General features: G+C 44.0%; 2 protein-coding genes and 1 pseudogene across 3 annotated transcripts in view; 1 reads left to right on the top strand and 2 right to left on the bottom strand.

Moving 5' to 3' along the window:
- Positions 1–19,099, top strand: part of Msh2 (mutS homolog 2) — a 60,668-nt gene that overhangs the window by 18,297 nt on the left and 23,272 nt on the right. For both annotated transcript variants that reach the window (XM_028892925.2, XM_028892917.2), the window contains exons 7-8: positions 5,954–6,153; positions 13,282–13,391. In XM_028892925.2, the coding sequence (XP_028748758.1) occupies positions 5,954–6,153; positions 13,282–13,391 (310 nt within the window). The remainder of the gene's footprint in view (positions 1–5,953; positions 6,154–13,281; positions 13,392–19,099) is intronic.
- Positions 2,292–5,371, bottom strand: LOC114709226 (cholinephosphotransferase 1-like). The gene is given in 2 exon segments (XM_028892935.2): positions 2,292–5,326; positions 5,329–5,371. Coding segments are annotated over 2 exon segments (1,194 nt in total). The 3' UTR covers positions 2,292–4,175.
- On the bottom strand, positions 18,455–19,099 carry LOC114709232 (annotated as a pseudogene).

Below are 19,099 nucleotides of genomic sequence, written 5' to 3'. Positions count from 1 at the left end.
TGCAAATTTCATGGTGTCATTGTTTTTCTCTGCTGAGGGGTACTCCATTGTGTATATGTACCACATTTTCTTAATCCATTCTTCAGTTGATGGGCATCTAGGTTATTTCCAGGTTCTGGCTATTACGAATAGTGCTGCTATGAACATAGCTGAGCATGTGTCCCTGTGATATGATTGAGCATTCCTTGGGTATATGCCCAAGAGTGGTATGGCTGGGTCTTGAGGTAGATCGATTCCCACAGGCTTGAATTCTTGTGTGGTCATAAAGGCAGGTAAGAGTTTCCTCAGGCTGTGATTGTCAGGCTTCCAGGGTCAAATGGAGGGGTGATAAGAATCACATAGAGGGGCAGTAATTGTTCATTATCATTTGCAACCCAAAAGGGAAGTGACTAATGAATTAAACTAAAGGCTAAATTTGGGTAATATCTAAGAAGAGGGATCTTATGTGCTAAATCAATAGTCTTAAACATGATTGGTAGAAAATGTTAAGAATCTATAAGTTGCTAGGTCAATGGGAGAAAATAAAAGTGCCACCTTTTTTCCTGTGGCTCCTATCTGTCCAAGCTATCTGCTGTTTTTCTGCAGGGTGGGGGAAGGTGTGCTCAGTCGCTAGGCAACCTGTGTACAGCTAGATGCCTCTGGTGATAGTTAAAGGGAGATCTGGAACTAGAGGAAAGATTTGGGAAAGGAGGAAGTTAAGCTTAATTCGCACATCCACCAGGCCTTCTCAAATAGGTAGCCTGGATGCTTAAGTCTGTTCTTAGAGAATACAGAGGTATCTCTGATAAGGTACTTTCCTCCATCTGGGGATGGACCTGGCTGGATGCTGCCAATGATGATAATTACAGGGAGGCTTGAACTGGGGTTCTGGCTGAGCATAGCTGTCAGTGCAGAAGGTTATCTAAATATTCCTAGAAGTGGTTAGATAAAGAGTTAGAGGTCTATAAAGTTAGTAAGGCTGTAAGAAAGGAGGGGTCTGTGCTAAATTGTGTAAAGCTATTACTGAACATCCACCTGACCTAGGCGGTGTCTCCTTGTGGAATTTATCTTAAATCAGGAGACTTGCATGTGGACTGTTATTACTGCTAGTCCTTGAAAGTAGCCAAGAGAGAGATCTGATTCCAGAGAAAGCCTTTCCCTAAGGCAGTTCTCCAAATACCTGGAATGTGTATGTCCAGAGAGTCATCAGTCCACACTGTTAGCCCTTCTTAGGGAAAAGTCAATTGGGAAAACTATGAAGGCACACATGATTTTCATAACAGAAGACAGCTGATATATAACAAGCCAAGTAACACCAAAAACTCCTTGGGATTTGGCTTCCTCTGGAAGAATTCCCTGATTCCTCCAGGCAGTGACTTTGCCATAACCAGCTGAGTTCTTATGCCGCACTCCAAGGTGGTTGCTTCCAAGCCTGGTGACCGAGTTCATCTGAGGGACCCACACGGTAGAGGAGGAACTGACTCTTAAACTCTGCCTCTGACCTCTGTGTGTGTGCTGTACATGTATAAGCACATGTACACACAGATAAATGTAATAATTTAGAAAAATACCAGGTATTTTATGATTAATTTCCAGAGAGTCCTGTTGGAATTTTAGGGATTAAGTGACCCTAAAAATTTATCACGTATTCCAGTTAAATTGTGACTTATTTAATACAATACTATCTAATTTTGTGCAGCTGAGATTGAATTTAATATGACTGATAGGTATACTCTGTTAATGCCAGTAGTAGCTTTGATATATCTAAAATTGTGGTTTTTAAAGTGGCATTGTCAAGGAAACAGAAGGCTTTCTCTTTTTTTAACGATATCTGTTATCTAGAAATGTAAACTGACACTGTAATTACTTCTGAAGTGGTTTACTGAATAGACTTGTGAAACTAGCAATTCATTAGGCTTTTCAGGGTATCTGGGCCAGACTGAAGGAGCATGCGGATTGCTGTGTGCTAGTGTGTTGGTTTTTGTTTTAAGGCATCGTGTTGTGCAGCCTAGGCTGGCCACAAACTCACTTTGTTAGGAAGGGATAGCCTTAACTCCTTCCTGACCCTGCCTCACCTCCCAGGGGTGACATTGTGAGGTAGCTTACAGTGCCCCGCCCCCAGGGGGGTTTCTCTGTGTATAGCAGGCTGGCTTTGAACTCACAGAGATCTGCCTCTGCCTTCCCCATGCTGGGATTAAAGACCTATACCACCACCACCCTGGCTTGCTTCTTCATTTTTTTTTTTTTTTTTTTTTTTTTTTTTTTTTTATGTGTACATCTTTATGTTTACTAAAACAATAGATCACCAATTCTAAAAAACGAATCTACTATACAGTTTATTAAAAAGAACTTTAGTGTGTCTTGGAATAAATTATAAATGCTATAAAATCATTAATACACCTGAAAATATAAGTATTAGTTTTAATACATATATTTATGAATATTTCATAATATTTCAAGGTCAACAAGATACCATTTAATTGGGCTGGTCTGTACTTAAATGACACATGCCCTTAGTAATGATTAAGAGCATTACCACAAACACAGCTAAAGTTATTTATGGTCTAAGTATTTCATATCTGTTTTCAAATATGAATTACCTAGTTGCCTTTTCCATTGTAACATTCAGTAAATATACTGAAGCTTGATTTCGCATTCATTTCCAAACTTCAACTTTGTAACTTTTAAAATAGGCATTTATACAGAGAAACTTAAACTCAATTTTATACATGTTGAATTGCTTCAACATTTCTTTGAAGTCAGTTAAACTTACTAGTTTTGCTGAAACTGCCTTCAATGAATCATTCAGAACAACAAAACATCCCATTTGAAGGAAAGCAACAATCTCTTTTTGTTCATAACCCACCCTTTTAAACAGTCTATATAACAGTCTATATAACAATTATCCTTCTACCATTAGCTTTGACATTAAAAGGACAGTTCAATTCTTTATAAATACTTTTTTGGGGGGTGGGCACATGGTGTTGCTGGTGGATCAAGCCAGGGCCTCACCCATGCTAAGCATTCATTCTTTCACTTAGCTATGTCTGCAACATGGAATATAAACCTTAAGAATCATTCAAACTTTTAAGATCTTTCAGAAGTTTACCAGGCAGTAAAGAGGCAAAGTAAGTACTTCAGAGGGTTTTCTCTGTATTCACATATTTTTAACCTTTTGAGAAATATATACTTAAAAATCTCCTTTTCTTGCTTGGAATACTTAAAGTACATGTGTATTTGATTATTTCATCATATGGCATATAGCCTATGGAACTTTTGTATGAAATTAGAAATAAGGTCATATGGGTCATAAGGTCTGAAGAGTATTAAGATAATTCTAGTATTTTATAAAGAAAATCTTAAAGCATTTTTCAACTAGAATAGAAAAAAGTCAGTAGTACCTAATATGTTTAGTGTTGAATAACTGACACTTGTTTTTTTCTAAGTTACTAATTTCCTGTCAATTATTTTAGCTACTTTTTGTCTTCCTTTGGGGACTTAAGGTCCATTTTTTTCATGGAAGTGAATTTTTTTACTTGGACTACTAAGGCACAAGGTTACCCTCAAAGGTTCACATTATGCCAAACTGATACAACAGATTCCTTTTACTAAGTACAAATTAGAACAAAATTCCCATAACCACTGTTTTAAATTCTAGATAGTAGACTCAAGTATATCTTTCTATAATTAGCATACCTCTTTTAAACAATGGCTGTTATATAAAAATATTTCTCAGTGTATCACTTGACTCAATTATAGTATTATTGTTATATACTTAGTATTTGAGCTCACTTTTCAACTTTCATCAATCAAATGTCACTGCCAAGAAGGCTAGAACTATTTTTAAGTTCTGAATATTTGTTTAATCCTTTGGCAGTCAAAACCCCAAGTCTGATAGGTATATTGTAGACGCAGTGCTTATTTAAATTATTGGGGTTCAATTTCTTACCGTCCTTGGTATTCAAATTTATTTTTTGTTCTTATTTCTAATACAGACATTATATTATACTGATGTCAGTGATAAAATACCTTAATGACAAAAGGGATTCATTACTGACAGACATAATGGAAACTACTAGATTTATGTTTTACATTTAAACATAACCTTATAGATAATATACTAGCCTCCTGCATAGGGGGATTTCCTTCACACATAGGTCCCCTAACTGCTCCTCCTTTTTTCCTTGGGCTACTAGTCAGTCAATATGCTTGTAAACCTGTTCAGGTGCTTGTTGATATGAAGTCTTGAAGATTTTTAGATGAAGGTGTCTTGAAATTTGCAGGCACAAAGAACTAAAGTATATCATCATGTCAAATGAAGAAATGACCATTGCTATCCATAGAACAACATATTCATCTACAAAATTATTAAAGTATTGGTCTAAAAACAAAAGGCCCGGACCAACAAAGACAGTATCTTGAAGATAGAGTTCACTTTTCGTCATGTGAGCTATCACCAATTTTTGTGCAACTTTAGCAAAGACACATCCGAACATTAAAGTATAAAGGCAAGGGTGTTTTTCAAACACATTTGTTGCAGACTTTTTATAGATCATTATTGCCAATATAATGATTAATCCTATGTGGAGTCCAGGTGACAAGACACTGGTACCTGCAATAGTAGATCCATTCTTGCCAACACCACCATGGAGGATCACATGGAAATAATTTGAACAGGAAAATATTGCTCCACCTACTACTCCAAGAACTGGAAAGATCTTCAGTTTTATTTCTAGAATAGGTATCGTATAGTCCCACATTGTTGCTCCTCCAAATGTAGACAATATAAAGATGATCACTAAAGCTACCTGAATCTCAGTTACATCCACTCTTCCAAATCTCAGCACCCCTGAGACGTAAGTCTGCCAGTGAGCACAGTAAAACATGAACATCCCGATGAAGGAGCAGAAAAACAACAAATCAGGATGTGTTCCCAGGCGGACAGCAACCGCAGCTCCAATGGCCATAAATACTGTGGAAAGAGAGTCACAGCCATGATCAAACAGTTCTCCTAAAGGAGAACAAGAGTTTGTCCTTCTGGCTTGCTTCCCATCAATGGCATCCAGTGACTGGTAGATAAAGAGTCCCAGGGCACATAAAAAGTAAGTCCAGTATGGTGCCTCCTCCGTGACCGTAGGGCAGTAAAAGATGAGCACTAGGGTGGTGACCAGGTTGATGGCGAGGCCGATGAGGGTGATGGTGTTGGGGGCCATCCAGAGCGGGATCCACTGGAGCAGCCAGGTCCAGTAAAGCTGCAGCGGCGGCTCGAACAGCGACTCTCCCACCGCGGTGTAGCGGTGCTCCTCCAGCCGCCGCAGCTGCGCGGCGCTCAGCGGCTCGCCCAGCGCTTCACCCAGCGCGGCGCCGGCCTGGCCCCGGCGCCCGCCGCCATGGCCGCCTGCGGGCCCGCCGCGACCCAGCGCAGCCCGCGGCCAGCGCGGGGGGCGGAGAGAAGCCGAGCGAGGGCACAGCGCCCCGGGCCAGCTCCGCCGGTGGGACTCACGGAGCGGCCTCATTTTTTTTTTTTTTTTTTTTTTTTTAAATTGTATTTAAATGTTTTTTATTCATTTTACATACCAACCACTGAGCCCCTCTCATCCCTCCTCCCGCCCCCCCAATCCCTTCATCTTTATTTTTTAAAGTTGCTTCTTTTTTTTTTCCAGCTAACCTCAGTGAAACCCATATGTGGTGTAATTCCAAGACTGAAGTGATTGAGGCAGCCATGATAGTGATTTAAAGTTTCTTTTTACCCAACCCTGTATTGGAAAAGTGTGTGTGTGTGTGTGTCTGTGTCTGTCACACTCTCGGAAGTCAGAGGACAACTTGGGGGAGTCAGTTCCCCTACCATGTGGATCCTCTGGGGATTGAACTCAGGAACTCAAAGCAAGCTTGGTGGCAAGTGCCTACCCATTGAGCAATCTCAACATTTATTTTTTTGTTTATTTTTGTTTATTTATTTATTTTTTTTTTTCAGATTAGATTTAGTGGAAGCTTTTGTAGAAGATTCAGAACTGAGGCAGACTTTACAGGAGGATTTGCTTCGTCGCTTTCCAGATCTTAACCGACTTGCCAAGAAGTTTCAGAGACAAGCCGCGAACTTACAGGACTGTTACCGGCTGTATCAGGGTGTGAACCAGCTCCCCAGCGTCATACAGGCTCTGAAGAAATACCAAGGTGATGACAGCCGGGCTTTCCTTCACTCTGGCTTTTTTACTTTTCCTTCGGCCCAACTCACATGCTGGGCAAATGTGCTGATTTTATGGGAGGGCAGGTCTAGTACTTCTGATGATAGGTTTCTGATGGTTTGTTCTGAGCAGTACTTAATGGCAGAAGCCAGAAGTCTTGAGGTAACTTGGAATGTTTGCTACTTAGCATTACATGTGTATGTATTGCAATACTGGGGGTTAGAAGCATGGCTTTTGCTCCTTAGAAATGAATGTTCACCAAGGTTGGTTCAGTCTTATATCCCAGCTACTAGGTGGTTTAGGCATGAGAATAAATAGCAAATACAAGGCCTACCTAGGTTACAGAGTAAGTTCAAAACCAGCCTGGGCATCTTAGTGGGATTCCCTGCAGCTAATTAAATAAATAAATAGCCCAAGCACTCAGGAAGAAGAGGCAGGCAGATCTCTATAAGTTTGAGACAAGCTTGGTCTACATAGCCAGTTCAGGCCAGTCAGGGCTATGCAGTGAGACCCTGCTCATAAAAACCAGCCACCTAAATAAACAAAAAGAAGCAAGCCAGGCATGGTAGTGCAAGCCTTTAGATCCAGCACTGAAGGGTGAGGCAGGTGAATCTCTTGAGTTTGAAGCCAGCCTGGGCTAGCTACATAAGAAGACCCTATCTCCAAGAAAAGGAAGTGAAAAATAGACTCGGATGTAGTTCAGTGGTCAAGCACTTGCCTAGTACACACAATTTCTAGTACTTTGATAAGAGTATCTAGTACCTAGATAAAGAACAATGTTAGTGTTCCTGGCTTTATTATTTATTAATGGGTTAGTCATTCAGAGTAGCGGGCAGTTCAACAGTTTCATTGCTGAAGACTCATAGGACAGTATGTACAGTTGTAGTTGGTTACAGGGACCTTTCCCTTGTAGTCCTGCAGGATTATTGAAATGTCAGGATGTGCATCGTGGTCTTTGGAGCCCCAGAACACAAGGTGGAGTCCTACAGGGACTTTGAAATGTTTTCTGGGCACAGGAATATTGGTAGAGTGCTTACCTAGCTCGCATAAAACCTTGGGTTCAGTCCTCAGCAGTGCAGAAAGATGGGGGTGAACGCACCCTCCCGGAAGTAAGCCTCAAATTTCAGCACTCAGGAGGTAGATGCAGGAAGACCAGAAGTTCAAGGTCATCTTCAGCTACTGAGTTTGAGCTAGCCTGGGCTAGAGTTCTTGTCTCAAAACCAAACCAAACAAGCACTTGTTTGCTGTCAGGGAGCATTTTCCTGTTTGATAACTAGCCTCTACTGCAGAACTCGGAGGAGACCTTCCTGCCGCGCGGTGTGCGAGTCAGCCGTCCTAGTACACACTGAGAAGCGCAGCAGCGACTCCGAGTAGCCTGCCGCTGTGTATGCTCTGTCTGTGTGTGTGTTGTGGTTTGCAACTGGCTCTGCCAGAGACCTCCTGTATTCCCAGTTCCTCCTGATGCTAGGTAGGAGGACTAGCTTGGGGTTGAGACCTGTGGTTGGATACTTTTGCTCTTTTGGGGGGCCCCGCCATTCAGCTCCCAATATTTCACACAGAGGCTTATTTTGGCTTGTTGCTAGCCAGCTTTACTTACCTTACCCTGTTTAGCTTTTGCCTCTGGGCTTTTATCTTTTCTTATTTTTGTGTATCTTACTCTTACTCCGTGGCTTGCTGTGTAGCTGGGTGACTGGCCCCTGATGTCCTCCTCTCCTTAGTCTCTAGTTCCTTCTTCTCTCCTCCCAGATTTCTCCTTCCATGTATTCTCTCTGCCTGCCAGCCCTGCCTATCCTTTCTCCTGCCTCGCTATTGGCCGTTCAGCTCTTTATTAGACCATCAGATGTTTTAGTCAGCACAGTAACACAGCTTCATAGAGTTAAACAAATGCAACATAAACAAAAGTAACACACCTTAAAGTAATATCCCCAACAGAGACCAAGGCTGGCCATTCAGCAAAATCCTATCTCAATAGCAAGCCAACAGGCTGGCTTAAGGCTTGGTAGAATTACCTCCTAGTGCATATCCCGTGACAGGACAGAGGGTCTTGGTACTCTCACAGTGGGGGTCAAAGTGAAGTTCCTAGCTAGGTGCGGTGGAGTAAGCTCGTTAGCCAGTCCCTGCGAAGTAGAAGCAGGAAGACCAGGCATTTTGTGTGGTCCTGGACTCTAGCAAGTGAAGGAACTTGGGGTTCTCCCTGCTGGACCCTGGAGTAGGCACAGACCACACCTAAATACCCTGGATTAGGCACAGACCACACCCAAATACAAAGAGATCCTTTATTAAGCAAGGCAAAAAGAAACAAGGTGACTGAATCTGAATCCAGCAAATAGCTTTGCAAGAGTTAATTTTAAGAGGGGAAAAGTCGGGGGTGGGGAGATGTCTGTTAGAATGATCTGAGATGGGTTGCTAAGTTCTGATGGGGTATCTTAATTAGGGTAGCCAAAGGGGGATTTTTGATTGGTGGACCTGGATGTTTTGCTAGTTAAACCTTAGTGATCTGCCTTAGGAATTAATCAGGCTTAAGAAAGTGGCCAAATAAGGGGATAGACCTTGGTGACTAGCTTTCGGAATGTAATCTAAGGGTTTAGCAAGAGGAGGGGGAAGGGCAAGATCTGTTTGCTACTCGGGGACCTGCTAGATCCCTTCAGTGAGTTTAAGGTCAACGTAGACCAGACCACACAACACCCTGTCTCAAAAAACAAAAGTTTCTAACATAAACCAATTCCATCTGGTTGATTGATAGAATATTAGTGAGTAAAGTCACCTGGCTTGACAAATGTGTATAATGTGCATGTGTGGTTCATGGATGGAAACGCAGTGTATGCACCTACCTGTGCGTACATGTACACACGTTTCTCCTCTTTGTGCTTCATTTTCCCCATTGTATAAATGAGTAGCATTTGCTTTGCGTTGCTGTGTTGTTAATCATTTTGTCTAGTCTGTGTCCCTTTTTGGTACCAGTCTGTGTCTTCCTCTTTGTTTGAGTTTCTGAAAGCCTGTGCTTCCTCTCGTCCTCTGTTCACCCATTGGCTCCCGTCCTTGGTCACAGGACCAAGCTGACACCTGCTAAGTTAGCTGTCGGCTGCTAAATGCAGCAAATGGGTGCAGCCTGAGCTGGTAGACTATGCTGAGCTCTTGTTCTGTTGTGTTCTTGACTTCCTTGTTCACAGTTCCAAAACAGACTCACTTGTAAAAAAATAAAATAAAGCAAGTATAATGCTTTTTAGAGCAAACTCATGACTTAAAAAGGTAGATTAGCATATATTATTTCTAGAAATTACATTCGACTTGTTGTCTTGTGATTTTTTTTGTTTTGGTTTTGATTAATTCTAGGCTTACTGTTAGTTCAGAAAAAACACTGAAAGTGAGGTATATTCGCAGACAGCAGGGGGCAGCAACTGTATGGAAAGCAACTTTGCAGTTAATTCTGTAAGCCGTGGCTCTTGCTGGTTTATTTGGAGGCTCTAACAGGGTAATGCGGCTTCTCAGCACGCTTGACAAAAGAGCATCTCTCCTGGCGAAGGTGACTGCATAGTCTCGGTTGGGGTCCCATTGGGTTGACTCCCACTCGGTTGGGAGTGGTAGGGAAGGGAGACAGGGTTTCTCTGTGTAGTTTTGGTGCCTGTTCTGGATCTCGCTCTGCAGACCAGGCTGGCCTCGAACTCACAGAGATCCGCTTGCCTCTGCCTCCTGAGTGCTGGGGTTAAAGGCGTGCGTCGCCACCGCCCAACTGGAAGGGATGATACCTGTCTTAGTCAGGTTTCTATTGCTCTGAAGAGACACTGTGACCACAGCAACTCTTATAAAGGAAAACATTTGATTGGGGTGCCTACTTATAGTTCAGAGGATTAGTCCATTATCATCATGGCGGGGAGCATGGCGGCATGCAAGGCAGATGTGGTGCTGGCTACATCTTAATCAGAAGGCAACAGGAAGTCAGCTGACTCACTGGGCAGTATCTTGAGCATAAGAAACCTCAAAGCTCACCCCCACACTTCCTCCAACAAGGCCACACCTCTTAGTAGTGCCACTCCCCTATGAGCTTATTGGGGCCAATTCCATTCAAACTATCACAGTACCTGTCCAACCAGACCAACCCTAGAAAACAACCCGAAATGGTATAAGGCTGGAGTTGAGGCCTGTTGTTTGTTTGTTTTTGTTTTTTCGAGACAGGGTTTCCCTGTGTAGCTTTATCCCTTTCCTGGAACTCACTTTGCTGGCCTCAACTCACAGAGATCCCCCTGCCTCGGCCTCCCGAGTGCTGGGATTAAAGGCCTGCGCCACCACCGCCCTGCGTTTGTTTGGTTTTGAGACAGGGTTTCTCTGTGTAACAGCCTTGGCTGTCCTGGAACTCACTCTGTAGACCAGAGATCCTCCTGCCTCTGCCTCTCAAGAGATGAGACTGTAGGTGTGGGCTGCTGCCGCCACCACCGCCACCGCCTGGCCAAAACCAGGTTCTTCTAGTTTTTTTTTTTTTTTTTTTTTTTTTTTTAATTTTATGTGTATGGGTGTTCTGCCTACATGTGTGTCTGAGCCTGCAGACCAGAAGAGGACATCAGATCCCCCGCAATTGGAGTTATAGATGGTGATGAGTTGGCGTGTGGGTGCTGGGAATAGAAGCCACATCTTCTGCCCTGTGTCTAGTGTTCATAACTTTGTTTTTGTTTTGTACCATCGGCTCTTTTGGCTTCTAATAAAACCTATCCTCAGAATAGTGTTTTTAAGCACATGAAATAGGTACAAAAGAAACTAATCCTGTTAGTATAATTATCAAGATACAAACCCTTGCTATAGAGGCATGCACTTTTTTTTTTTTTTTTTTTTATTGAGACACGGTGACAGTTTTATTCAACTCAAACATCAGAGGAAGTAAAATTTTGTCATGGTTTTACTAAAAGCAAACTTTTTGAAGGCAGAAAAATATGTCATAAGAAATCAAACATAACAGATATATTGTTTTAGGTGTAGCTCTAAGGATAGTTTTTGGATGAAAAGAATATAGTAACTGTATAAAACTTTATCTCAGTCTATTTCTTTCTTTTTATTTTATATATATATTTTATTTTACAATACCATTCAGTTCTACATATCAGCCATGGGTTCCCTATTCTCCCCCCTCCCACCCTCTCCTTACCCCCAGCCTACCCCCCATTCCCACCTCCTCCAGGGCAAATCCTCCCCCAGGACTGCGATCAACCGGGTAGACTCAGTCCAGGCAGGTCCAGTCTCTTCCTCCCAGACTGAGCCAAGCGTCCCTGCATAAGCTCCAGGTTTCAAACAGCCAACTCATGCAATGAGCACAGGACTTGGTCCCACTGAAGCATGGACTTCTAATTAGTGCATTTAAATTTAGTGTGTGTGTGTCCATCCGTCCGTCCGTGTCTGTGTCCCTTTGGAAGCCACAAGAAGACAATGGATCTCCTGGCGATGGAGTGAATGTGTTGTTTGCTGCCTAGTGTGGGTCCTTGGAACTAAACTCCAGTCCTCTGTGGGAATAGGACACAATCTTAACTGCCCCTCCATCTCTCCAGCCTCTTAATTAATGCATTTAAGAACATTCTAAGGGCCTGGAGGGATGACTAAAGTTCTTTTGTTTTTTTTTCTTTTTTTTTTTTTTTTTTTTTTTTTTTTGAGTCCTCGGTAGCCCAGGCTGGCCTCGAACTCACAGAGATCCGCCTGGCTCGCTCCCGAGTGCTGGGATTAAGGCGTGCGCCACCACCGCCCGGCTTGTTTTTTTCTGAATCAGGATTTCTCTGTGTAGCCCTGACTGCCCTGGAACTCACTCTGTAGCCCAGGCTGGTCTCCAGCTCACAGAGATCCTCCTGCCTCTGCCTCCCGAGTGCTGGGATTACAGGCCACCATACCCAGTGGCGGGGGATTTGCTTTTAACAGAGTCTAGTTTCGACAAATTATAAATCTGCACTGAGGGTCAGAATTGACCCTTTATAAAACTTTGCTGATGGTTTGTCCCCTCAGCTGCATGTCCTAACATGGAAAGCAGAGGGACATTGGACTAAAACCTCTGGGCTCGTCATTGCTAAGGTCATTCTCCAAAGTGCTGGGATTACAGGGTCACACTGCTGTATCCCATTGAAAACATTAATGAAGACGGGGAAAGATCATTCTGTAACTCAGCATCACTGTTTTGACTGGCTGCCATTCATCCTTTTACCAGCAGTTTCTAAGCCAAATGGAGATAAAGAGCCAGGCATTGTAACACCACAGACATTATGTAGGCAAAGTGTTGTTTACAGTCTGTCTAAATGTTTCACACATACGTACTGTTTCCTCAGTGTGTTAGAGGCTGTGTGATTAATAATGAAACATGACTCCATGATAGCTTTTCATCATTCTCATTCAGGAGTTCTTGAGATTGGAATAAAGTTCGGTGTGCCAGGGATCACTTGCAGAATTCCTAATAAGAATTTATTGGTGATGAGGAGAGAACAAAATCCTTGTGTCCCGAGTAGCAGTTAGTGGTAACGTCTAGTAGCAGTCGGGTGCGGAGCACAGCCTCGGTGCTGGGTCTCCTCCCGCCCCGTCTTCTGGCTGGGCGTCGTTGTTCTGACAAGGAAAGGGACTGCGGACAGATGTTACAGAGGAGAAAGCCTGAGAGCCGAAAGCTTGGGGGCTGGCGTCCAGCTCTAACTCTGCGTTCTTCGAAGTTACTGTTGGTCCTTTTCCCTTCCTCACATAATTCCCCGCGTGACTCTTGAGTAGCCAAGTTCAGTTTAAATACCCGACTTGATACAACCTCTGTTGATTGGAACACTGTGCTGTTAATGGAAATTAGAAATGGAAATTAGAGGTCTATTTTAATAGCTTTGACTCTGTCTTATTAGATCTGCAAGAAACAACGTTCATTTAGTCATAATGAATGTTTCTGCGTCGCTTATGAAAGATGGCAGCCACGCGGGGAAGGCATCGTATTAGTAGGAGCATTAGGTGCTACCACAGTATTTCCCGTCTATGGAATAAATTGTGTTAATTTTGCGTTAAAACATAAAAGTGGAATTAAGTTTGGAGACCTGCACAGTCTGCGTTGTGGTCAAAGGATGGTCAGTATTTTAATTTGGTTATGAGCTGTTGTCTTTATTTTGTTTTTGCTCTGTTTTAGGAAGACACCAGGCATTGTTGACGGCCGTTTTTGTGACTCCTCTTACTGATCTTCGTTCTGATTTTTCAAAATTTCAAGAAATGATAGAAACAACTTTGGATATGGATCAGGTATGCAGTTTACATTAATCCCCACAGCAAAATAGTTTTGGAAAGGAAAGAATAACCAGAAACAAAAGTAAAAAAGCACAAGTTTGGTTTTGGCGCTTACGTGTGGCAACTTTGTAGCTAGTCAATGTAAATTTAAGTGACAGACAAGGAAGAGATGGATTTGATAGGCGGTTCTGGGGATCAAACCTAGGGGGCCTTAAAGTGGGGGGCGAGTGTGGCATCCCAGCCCAGCCCTTTTAAAACAGTCATCATTTGAGTGAGGTAAAGTCGGCCGCAGCCGTGATTGTTGAGTGTGAGTGGACTGTGTACATCCTGTGCACACTTGGTATCCACCTGCCTCAGTTCAGAGGATTAGGGGTGCAAGGGTTACAAGAGTGAGCCACTGTCCCAACTTGAAAGAGAACGGTGTCATAAATGATTCTGAAGGTTCAATATTTTCATCCCAAGCAGAAGGAATTTTAGTTACTGGAAAAGTTGGTCATGGTGGCTCATGTAAGCGCAGCTCTCAGGAGACCGTCAAAAGGGTTGTGTGAGTTCAGGCTCAGAGTGGCCTATAATGTAAGACTGTCTCAAAAAATGGAAGGGGTAAGGGCAAATGAAAACGGTTCTGTTTTTCCTGTAGAGAAGTTATTTTAGGGGTGAGGTTAATTTGTGCATAAAATAAGCATAAGTGCTTTTTTTAAATAGATGTATTTATTTTTATTTTATGTGTGTGTGTTTGCCGGCATGTATGTGTACACTGTGCGTGTGTCTGGTATCCATAGAAACCAGAAGAGTTCATCGGATTGTCTGGAACTAGATAGAGTTAGGATCTTACTGTGTCCCTTTTACTAAGGCTGGCCTCCCAACTCAAGTCCTACCATTTTAAGTGCTAGGATTACAGGAATATCTAGCTTGAAAATTTTCTAAACTTAAAAATAAAAACCTAAGCTAAATTTCTGATTAAATGACTGTGGGATCCCACAAAGGTTTCTAGTGAGATCTGAGCTTGCTTTACACAGTAGGGCTGTATTAGGGGATGGCTGGACCACGTGCATGGTCACCAGGTGTTTGGGATGGTCTGCACTTGGCTGTGCTGGGGGAGGTCTTTTGCTCCACCCCTTGGCATTCCTTTAAAAGTCCTTTAGTAGAGACAGAAGGGGCTGGTGGGTTTTGAACCAGGCCCTCCCGAGGCTCCCTGTGTTTCTGTCTGTCTGTCTCTCTTCTCTATATTTCTATCTAAATCTCTTATCCCTCGCTCTTCAAGAGTCCATGGGGTAAATAAATGTGGGAGCTGGTCTTCCATGAATGACCATGCAGGAAATATGTACTCAAATTAGTGGTATCAAGGTAACGATTTGGTTGGCGAAATTGTTAGTCTTTGGCTCTTAGTACCTGTAGATTTATTTGAGCTCATAATTTGCCCTATGTGATCTTGATTGATTTGATTGTATTGGATTATGTATATATTTGTGTTTGTGTGTGTGTGTATGCAGGTGTGACAGCATATTCTAGAAAGAATAAAATAGGAATTATAGTATAAAATGGCTAAGATAGGATAGTTTTTAATTAGAATTGCTAAAACCAGTGAGACCCTCTGGAAGACCTAGTTTCTTGAACTCTGTGATTTTAATTTAATCAAAGTTAGTTTCATTTTTGGCCTTAAAATGGTTACCAGTAGCAGTTGAGCCAACATCCTGAGCCCTGCCATTTGCCGCGATGAGACCATTTGAAGCAGTGAGTGTAGTGTGAGGAGTAGACATGGTGATTGGCCTGAGCTGAGCGGGGTTGGTGGAGGAATAGAGCAGGGTGATTGGCCTGAGCTAGGGGTGGGGGTGGGGTGGGGTGGAGGGGTTGATGGAGGAATAGACACGGTGATTGGCCTGAGCTGAGCGGGGGGGGGTTGGTGGAGGAATAGACCGGGTGATTGGCCTGAGCTAGGGGTGGGGTGGGGTGGGGTTGATGGAGGAATAGACACAGTGATTGGCCTGAGCTGAGCGGGGTGGTTATAGGGTCAGCCTCCTCCATGAGGAGGAGGGACACTTACGCATGAGCACCGCAGGGCGGGGAAGGACTGCCGTGTCCGGTAGCAGGTCCTCCCCAGGTCCTCCCCGTCACTGTAACTGCGGGCTCTCACGGTCTGTAGTGGGATAGTGTCTTAAACAGTCACACTCCTAATTTAAACCTGTGCTTCCTCGGGAGCTTTCCTGGTGTCCACTTTCTTCCTTTCAAGTGACACGACTCTAACCTTATCCCAGGTTACAAGGCAGATTGATCTAACCTTTCCCGTCATCACAGATATTTGTAATGAATTTAGGCATTTAAATTTACGTTTTTAGAGCCACTCTGAGAAGTTCTCCGGGGACTCTTCAGTTGTTCGTTTCTAATCTTTGAAAGCCTCTCGGCTTTCCAGCTGTGCTCTTAGGAGTTCACGTGATGAAGGATCCATCATTTACACAATGTACCGTGCCGCCACCCCCAAGCTTTCTAAGTGTTTCTGTGGCTGCTTTCCATAAATCTTTTTTTCTCTACCTTTGAAGTAAATGTAGATCAAAATTATCCTAAGCCAAGATTCCAAAAAGCATTGGTTTTCACAAAACTAGACACTTTTCCTTTATTGGTGTTTCAGTGAATTGTATTAATTTTTTAAGATTTTTTTTTGACAGTTTCATCCATATATACAATTTATCTTGAACATAATCCAACCCAAATCTTTCCACTTCCCCTGTGTCTCCTGTCACGTCTTCTTCCTTTTTGTCAATAATGCACTGTCTAGTTATTCCTGCTTGCATGCTCCTGAGTGGGCACCATCCCTGGAGCGTCACCGGCAACCTACCAGTGGCCTCAGGAGAAGACAAATGCCTTCCTTCCTTCCTTCCCTAGTAGCCGTGACTGTCAGGAGTGCCTCATCTGTCGGCAGCTCCCTGTGCCCCTGCATCCTGCTGCGATGTTACCGGCTTGACCTTATTTAGCTCACCAGACCTGCCTGCTGTGAGCTCACAGAACAATGGCTGTGTTGGGTCCAGAAAGCATTTCTAGCACTCCTCCATCTTCTGACTCTTTACGTTCTCTCCAGCCATTCTCCCATGAGTGAGTGTGTGTGTGTGTGTGTGTGTGTGTGTGTGTGTGTGTGTGTGTGTGAGAGAGAGAGAGAGAGAGAGAGAGAGAGAGAGAGAGAGAGAGAGATGCCCTATTTTAGCCTGAGCACTCAATAAATACGTCTCATCTCTTTGACGAGTTATGAGTCTCTGAGTTAACTACTGACCACTGCAGAGACAAACTTCTCTGGCCAAGGTTGAGGCAGCGCTGATCTGGGTAAAGGCATAAATAGTCAATGGGCAGTTTGACGGTTCCATTTAGGAAAACAACATTAGTATCTTTCCCCACCTAGGGCTAGTGACTCCCTAGCCATGGGCTTCTGACCAGGTTTACAGTACCTGACAGGAATTCCCTCCTGTGGAGCAGGCCTGAGAGCCAATTAGAAAATAAAACTTGATGCGACTGTGCTGGCCGGTTTGATGTGAACTTGACATAAGCTACAGTCATCTGGGAGGAGGGGACCTTGATTGAGAAAATGTCTCCATAAGTTCAGGCTGTAGACCAGCCTGTACAGCATTTTCTTAATTAGTGACTGATGGGGGAGGGCCCAGCCTATTGTGTGTGGTGCCACCCCTGTCTGGGTTCTCTAAGAAATCAGGCTCAGGAAGCCACAAGGAGCAAGCCAGTAAGCAGCATCCTTCCATGGCCTCTGCATCAGCTCCTGACTCTAGGTTCCTGCCCTGACTTCCTTCAATGATGGACATGATGTGGAAGTGTAAGCCGAATAAACCCTTTCCTCCCCGAGTTGCTTTTGGTCATGGTGTCTCGTCACAGCAATAGAGACCCCAACTAGGACACTGCTGTAGCACCATTGGGCAGCTCCTGTCTGTAGATGGGAATTGTAGTGTGCAGTGTCCACTAATGGTGAAATTCATTGATGACTTTTCTCTCCAAGTGGCCTGCATACCACATTCTGGTACTATCAATGAAAGCTAGCCAGTAAGAAGAAAGTTTCTAAGTCACTTCCTGCTACTTGTCGAGGTTGATCCTGTGGCAGTCCACCACCAGCACTTCCAGGCACTTCCGGTGCTTCTCACCTGGCTGAACTTGTTGGTTTTATTCTTATTTTTCCATATTATACTTTAAGGTTCATTATTTATTGTGTGTGTGTGTGTGTGTGTGTGTGTGTGTGTGTGTGTGTGTGTGTGTGTGTGTATGTGTGGAGTGGAGACTGGAGGACAGTTGGAGGGAGTCAGTGTTCATGTGTGTCCTGCAGCTCGGACTGGGGGAGTCAGGCTGACAACAAGCACTTTCACTTGCTGAGCTAGCTGCCTTCCTGCCCCCAGTGGTTACCTCTAAAGGTGCTGCTTTACTTGTTGAAGATATGTCACTAATTAAATGTTCGTGCTTCCCCCAGTGTGGAGGCCCACAAAGGTTTCCTAGTGAGACCTGAGCTTGCTTTACCCAGCAGAGCTGCATTAGAGGATTGCTTGACCATGTGTGTGGTTACCAGGTGATCGGAAGAAGGGTCTGCACTTGGAGGTGCGGTGTGCTTTGATCTAGCAAAAGCCCTTCTGAAGAGCCAGAGGGGCTGGGGGATAAGGATCCAGGCCCTCCCGAGGCTGTCCTGTGTTTCTCTATCCTTCTATCTAAATCACTCCTCAAGAGTACTGTGAGGAAAAAGGTGGGGGCTGGTCCCCCACAACCCAGCATTTCCCTCTCCCTGTAGTTCCGCTGTTTGGAGAGCTTAAGATGTTTAAAAAATCTTTTTGGGTTGTGTTTCTCTCATTAATTTCAAACATTACCATTTTTATACCCTGTTATATATAATTATTATTGTTTTTATATATATGCATGTGTGCATTTGTATGTGAGTGCAGATATCCATGGAAGCCAGAGGACAACATCAGATCCCTTGGAGCTAGAGTTGCAGGTCGTTGTGAGCCTCTTGCTGTGGTTACTGGGAACTCTGGAAGAGCAGCAAGCACTCTTTTTTTTCCTTTTAAAATTTATTTATTTTTGCTGTTTCAAAAAGCTTTATTTTTACTTGGTCTAAGATTTGGGAGAGGCTCCAGGGCAGTTACAAAGCTGCCTCGTTGGCCCAGAGTTTCAGGTGAAGGTCCTGAGGCTGGCTGCTGCAGAGCAGAGGAGGGGGCCCCTTGCAGTTCGCCTCCTGGTCATGCTTGAGAGTGAGCCGCTCAAAGAAGTACTCAGAGATGGCGGTGGCCTAGCCCCCCTGCGGAGGATGGTCAGGTGGTTGCTCATCTTCTTGATGAGCTTCACCTCCTCATCCAGGAAGTGGTTTTCCTGGTAGTCAGAGATGAGGATCTGTGTGAGCAGAAACCAAGGAATGAAGACCCAAGAGGGCCTGGCTCAGGTTCTTCTCCAGGGCCAAGGCAGCTTCCATGGCCTCCTGGGTTCTACCCCACTCATCTTGAGATGGCTTCTGCACATCCTGGAAGAGCGTGGCCCTGCGATCGTTCTGCATCTTGAGCAGTTCGGTACCCTACCCTCACCCTTCTCCTCGGCCAGTTCACGGAAGTGGCCCACACCCTCCAGGGCCACGTCATTCCAGTCAGAATAGTAGCCCAGAGAGAGGTAGGTGAGGGAGGCCTGCAGGTGCAAGTTGACCAGGCGGTCACTGCAGCCCCCACTCAGGTGGAATAATTCTGATGAACCTGGGAGCTCAT

The sequence above is a fragment of the Peromyscus leucopus genome, chromosome 22, assembly GCF_004664715.2.
Source record: "Peromyscus leucopus breed LL Stock chromosome 22, UCI_PerLeu_2.1, whole genome shotgun sequence".
Taxonomy (NCBI): Eukaryota; Metazoa; Chordata; class Mammalia; order Rodentia; family Cricetidae; genus Peromyscus; species Peromyscus leucopus.
This window is presented reverse-complemented; position numbering and strand designations above follow the sequence as displayed.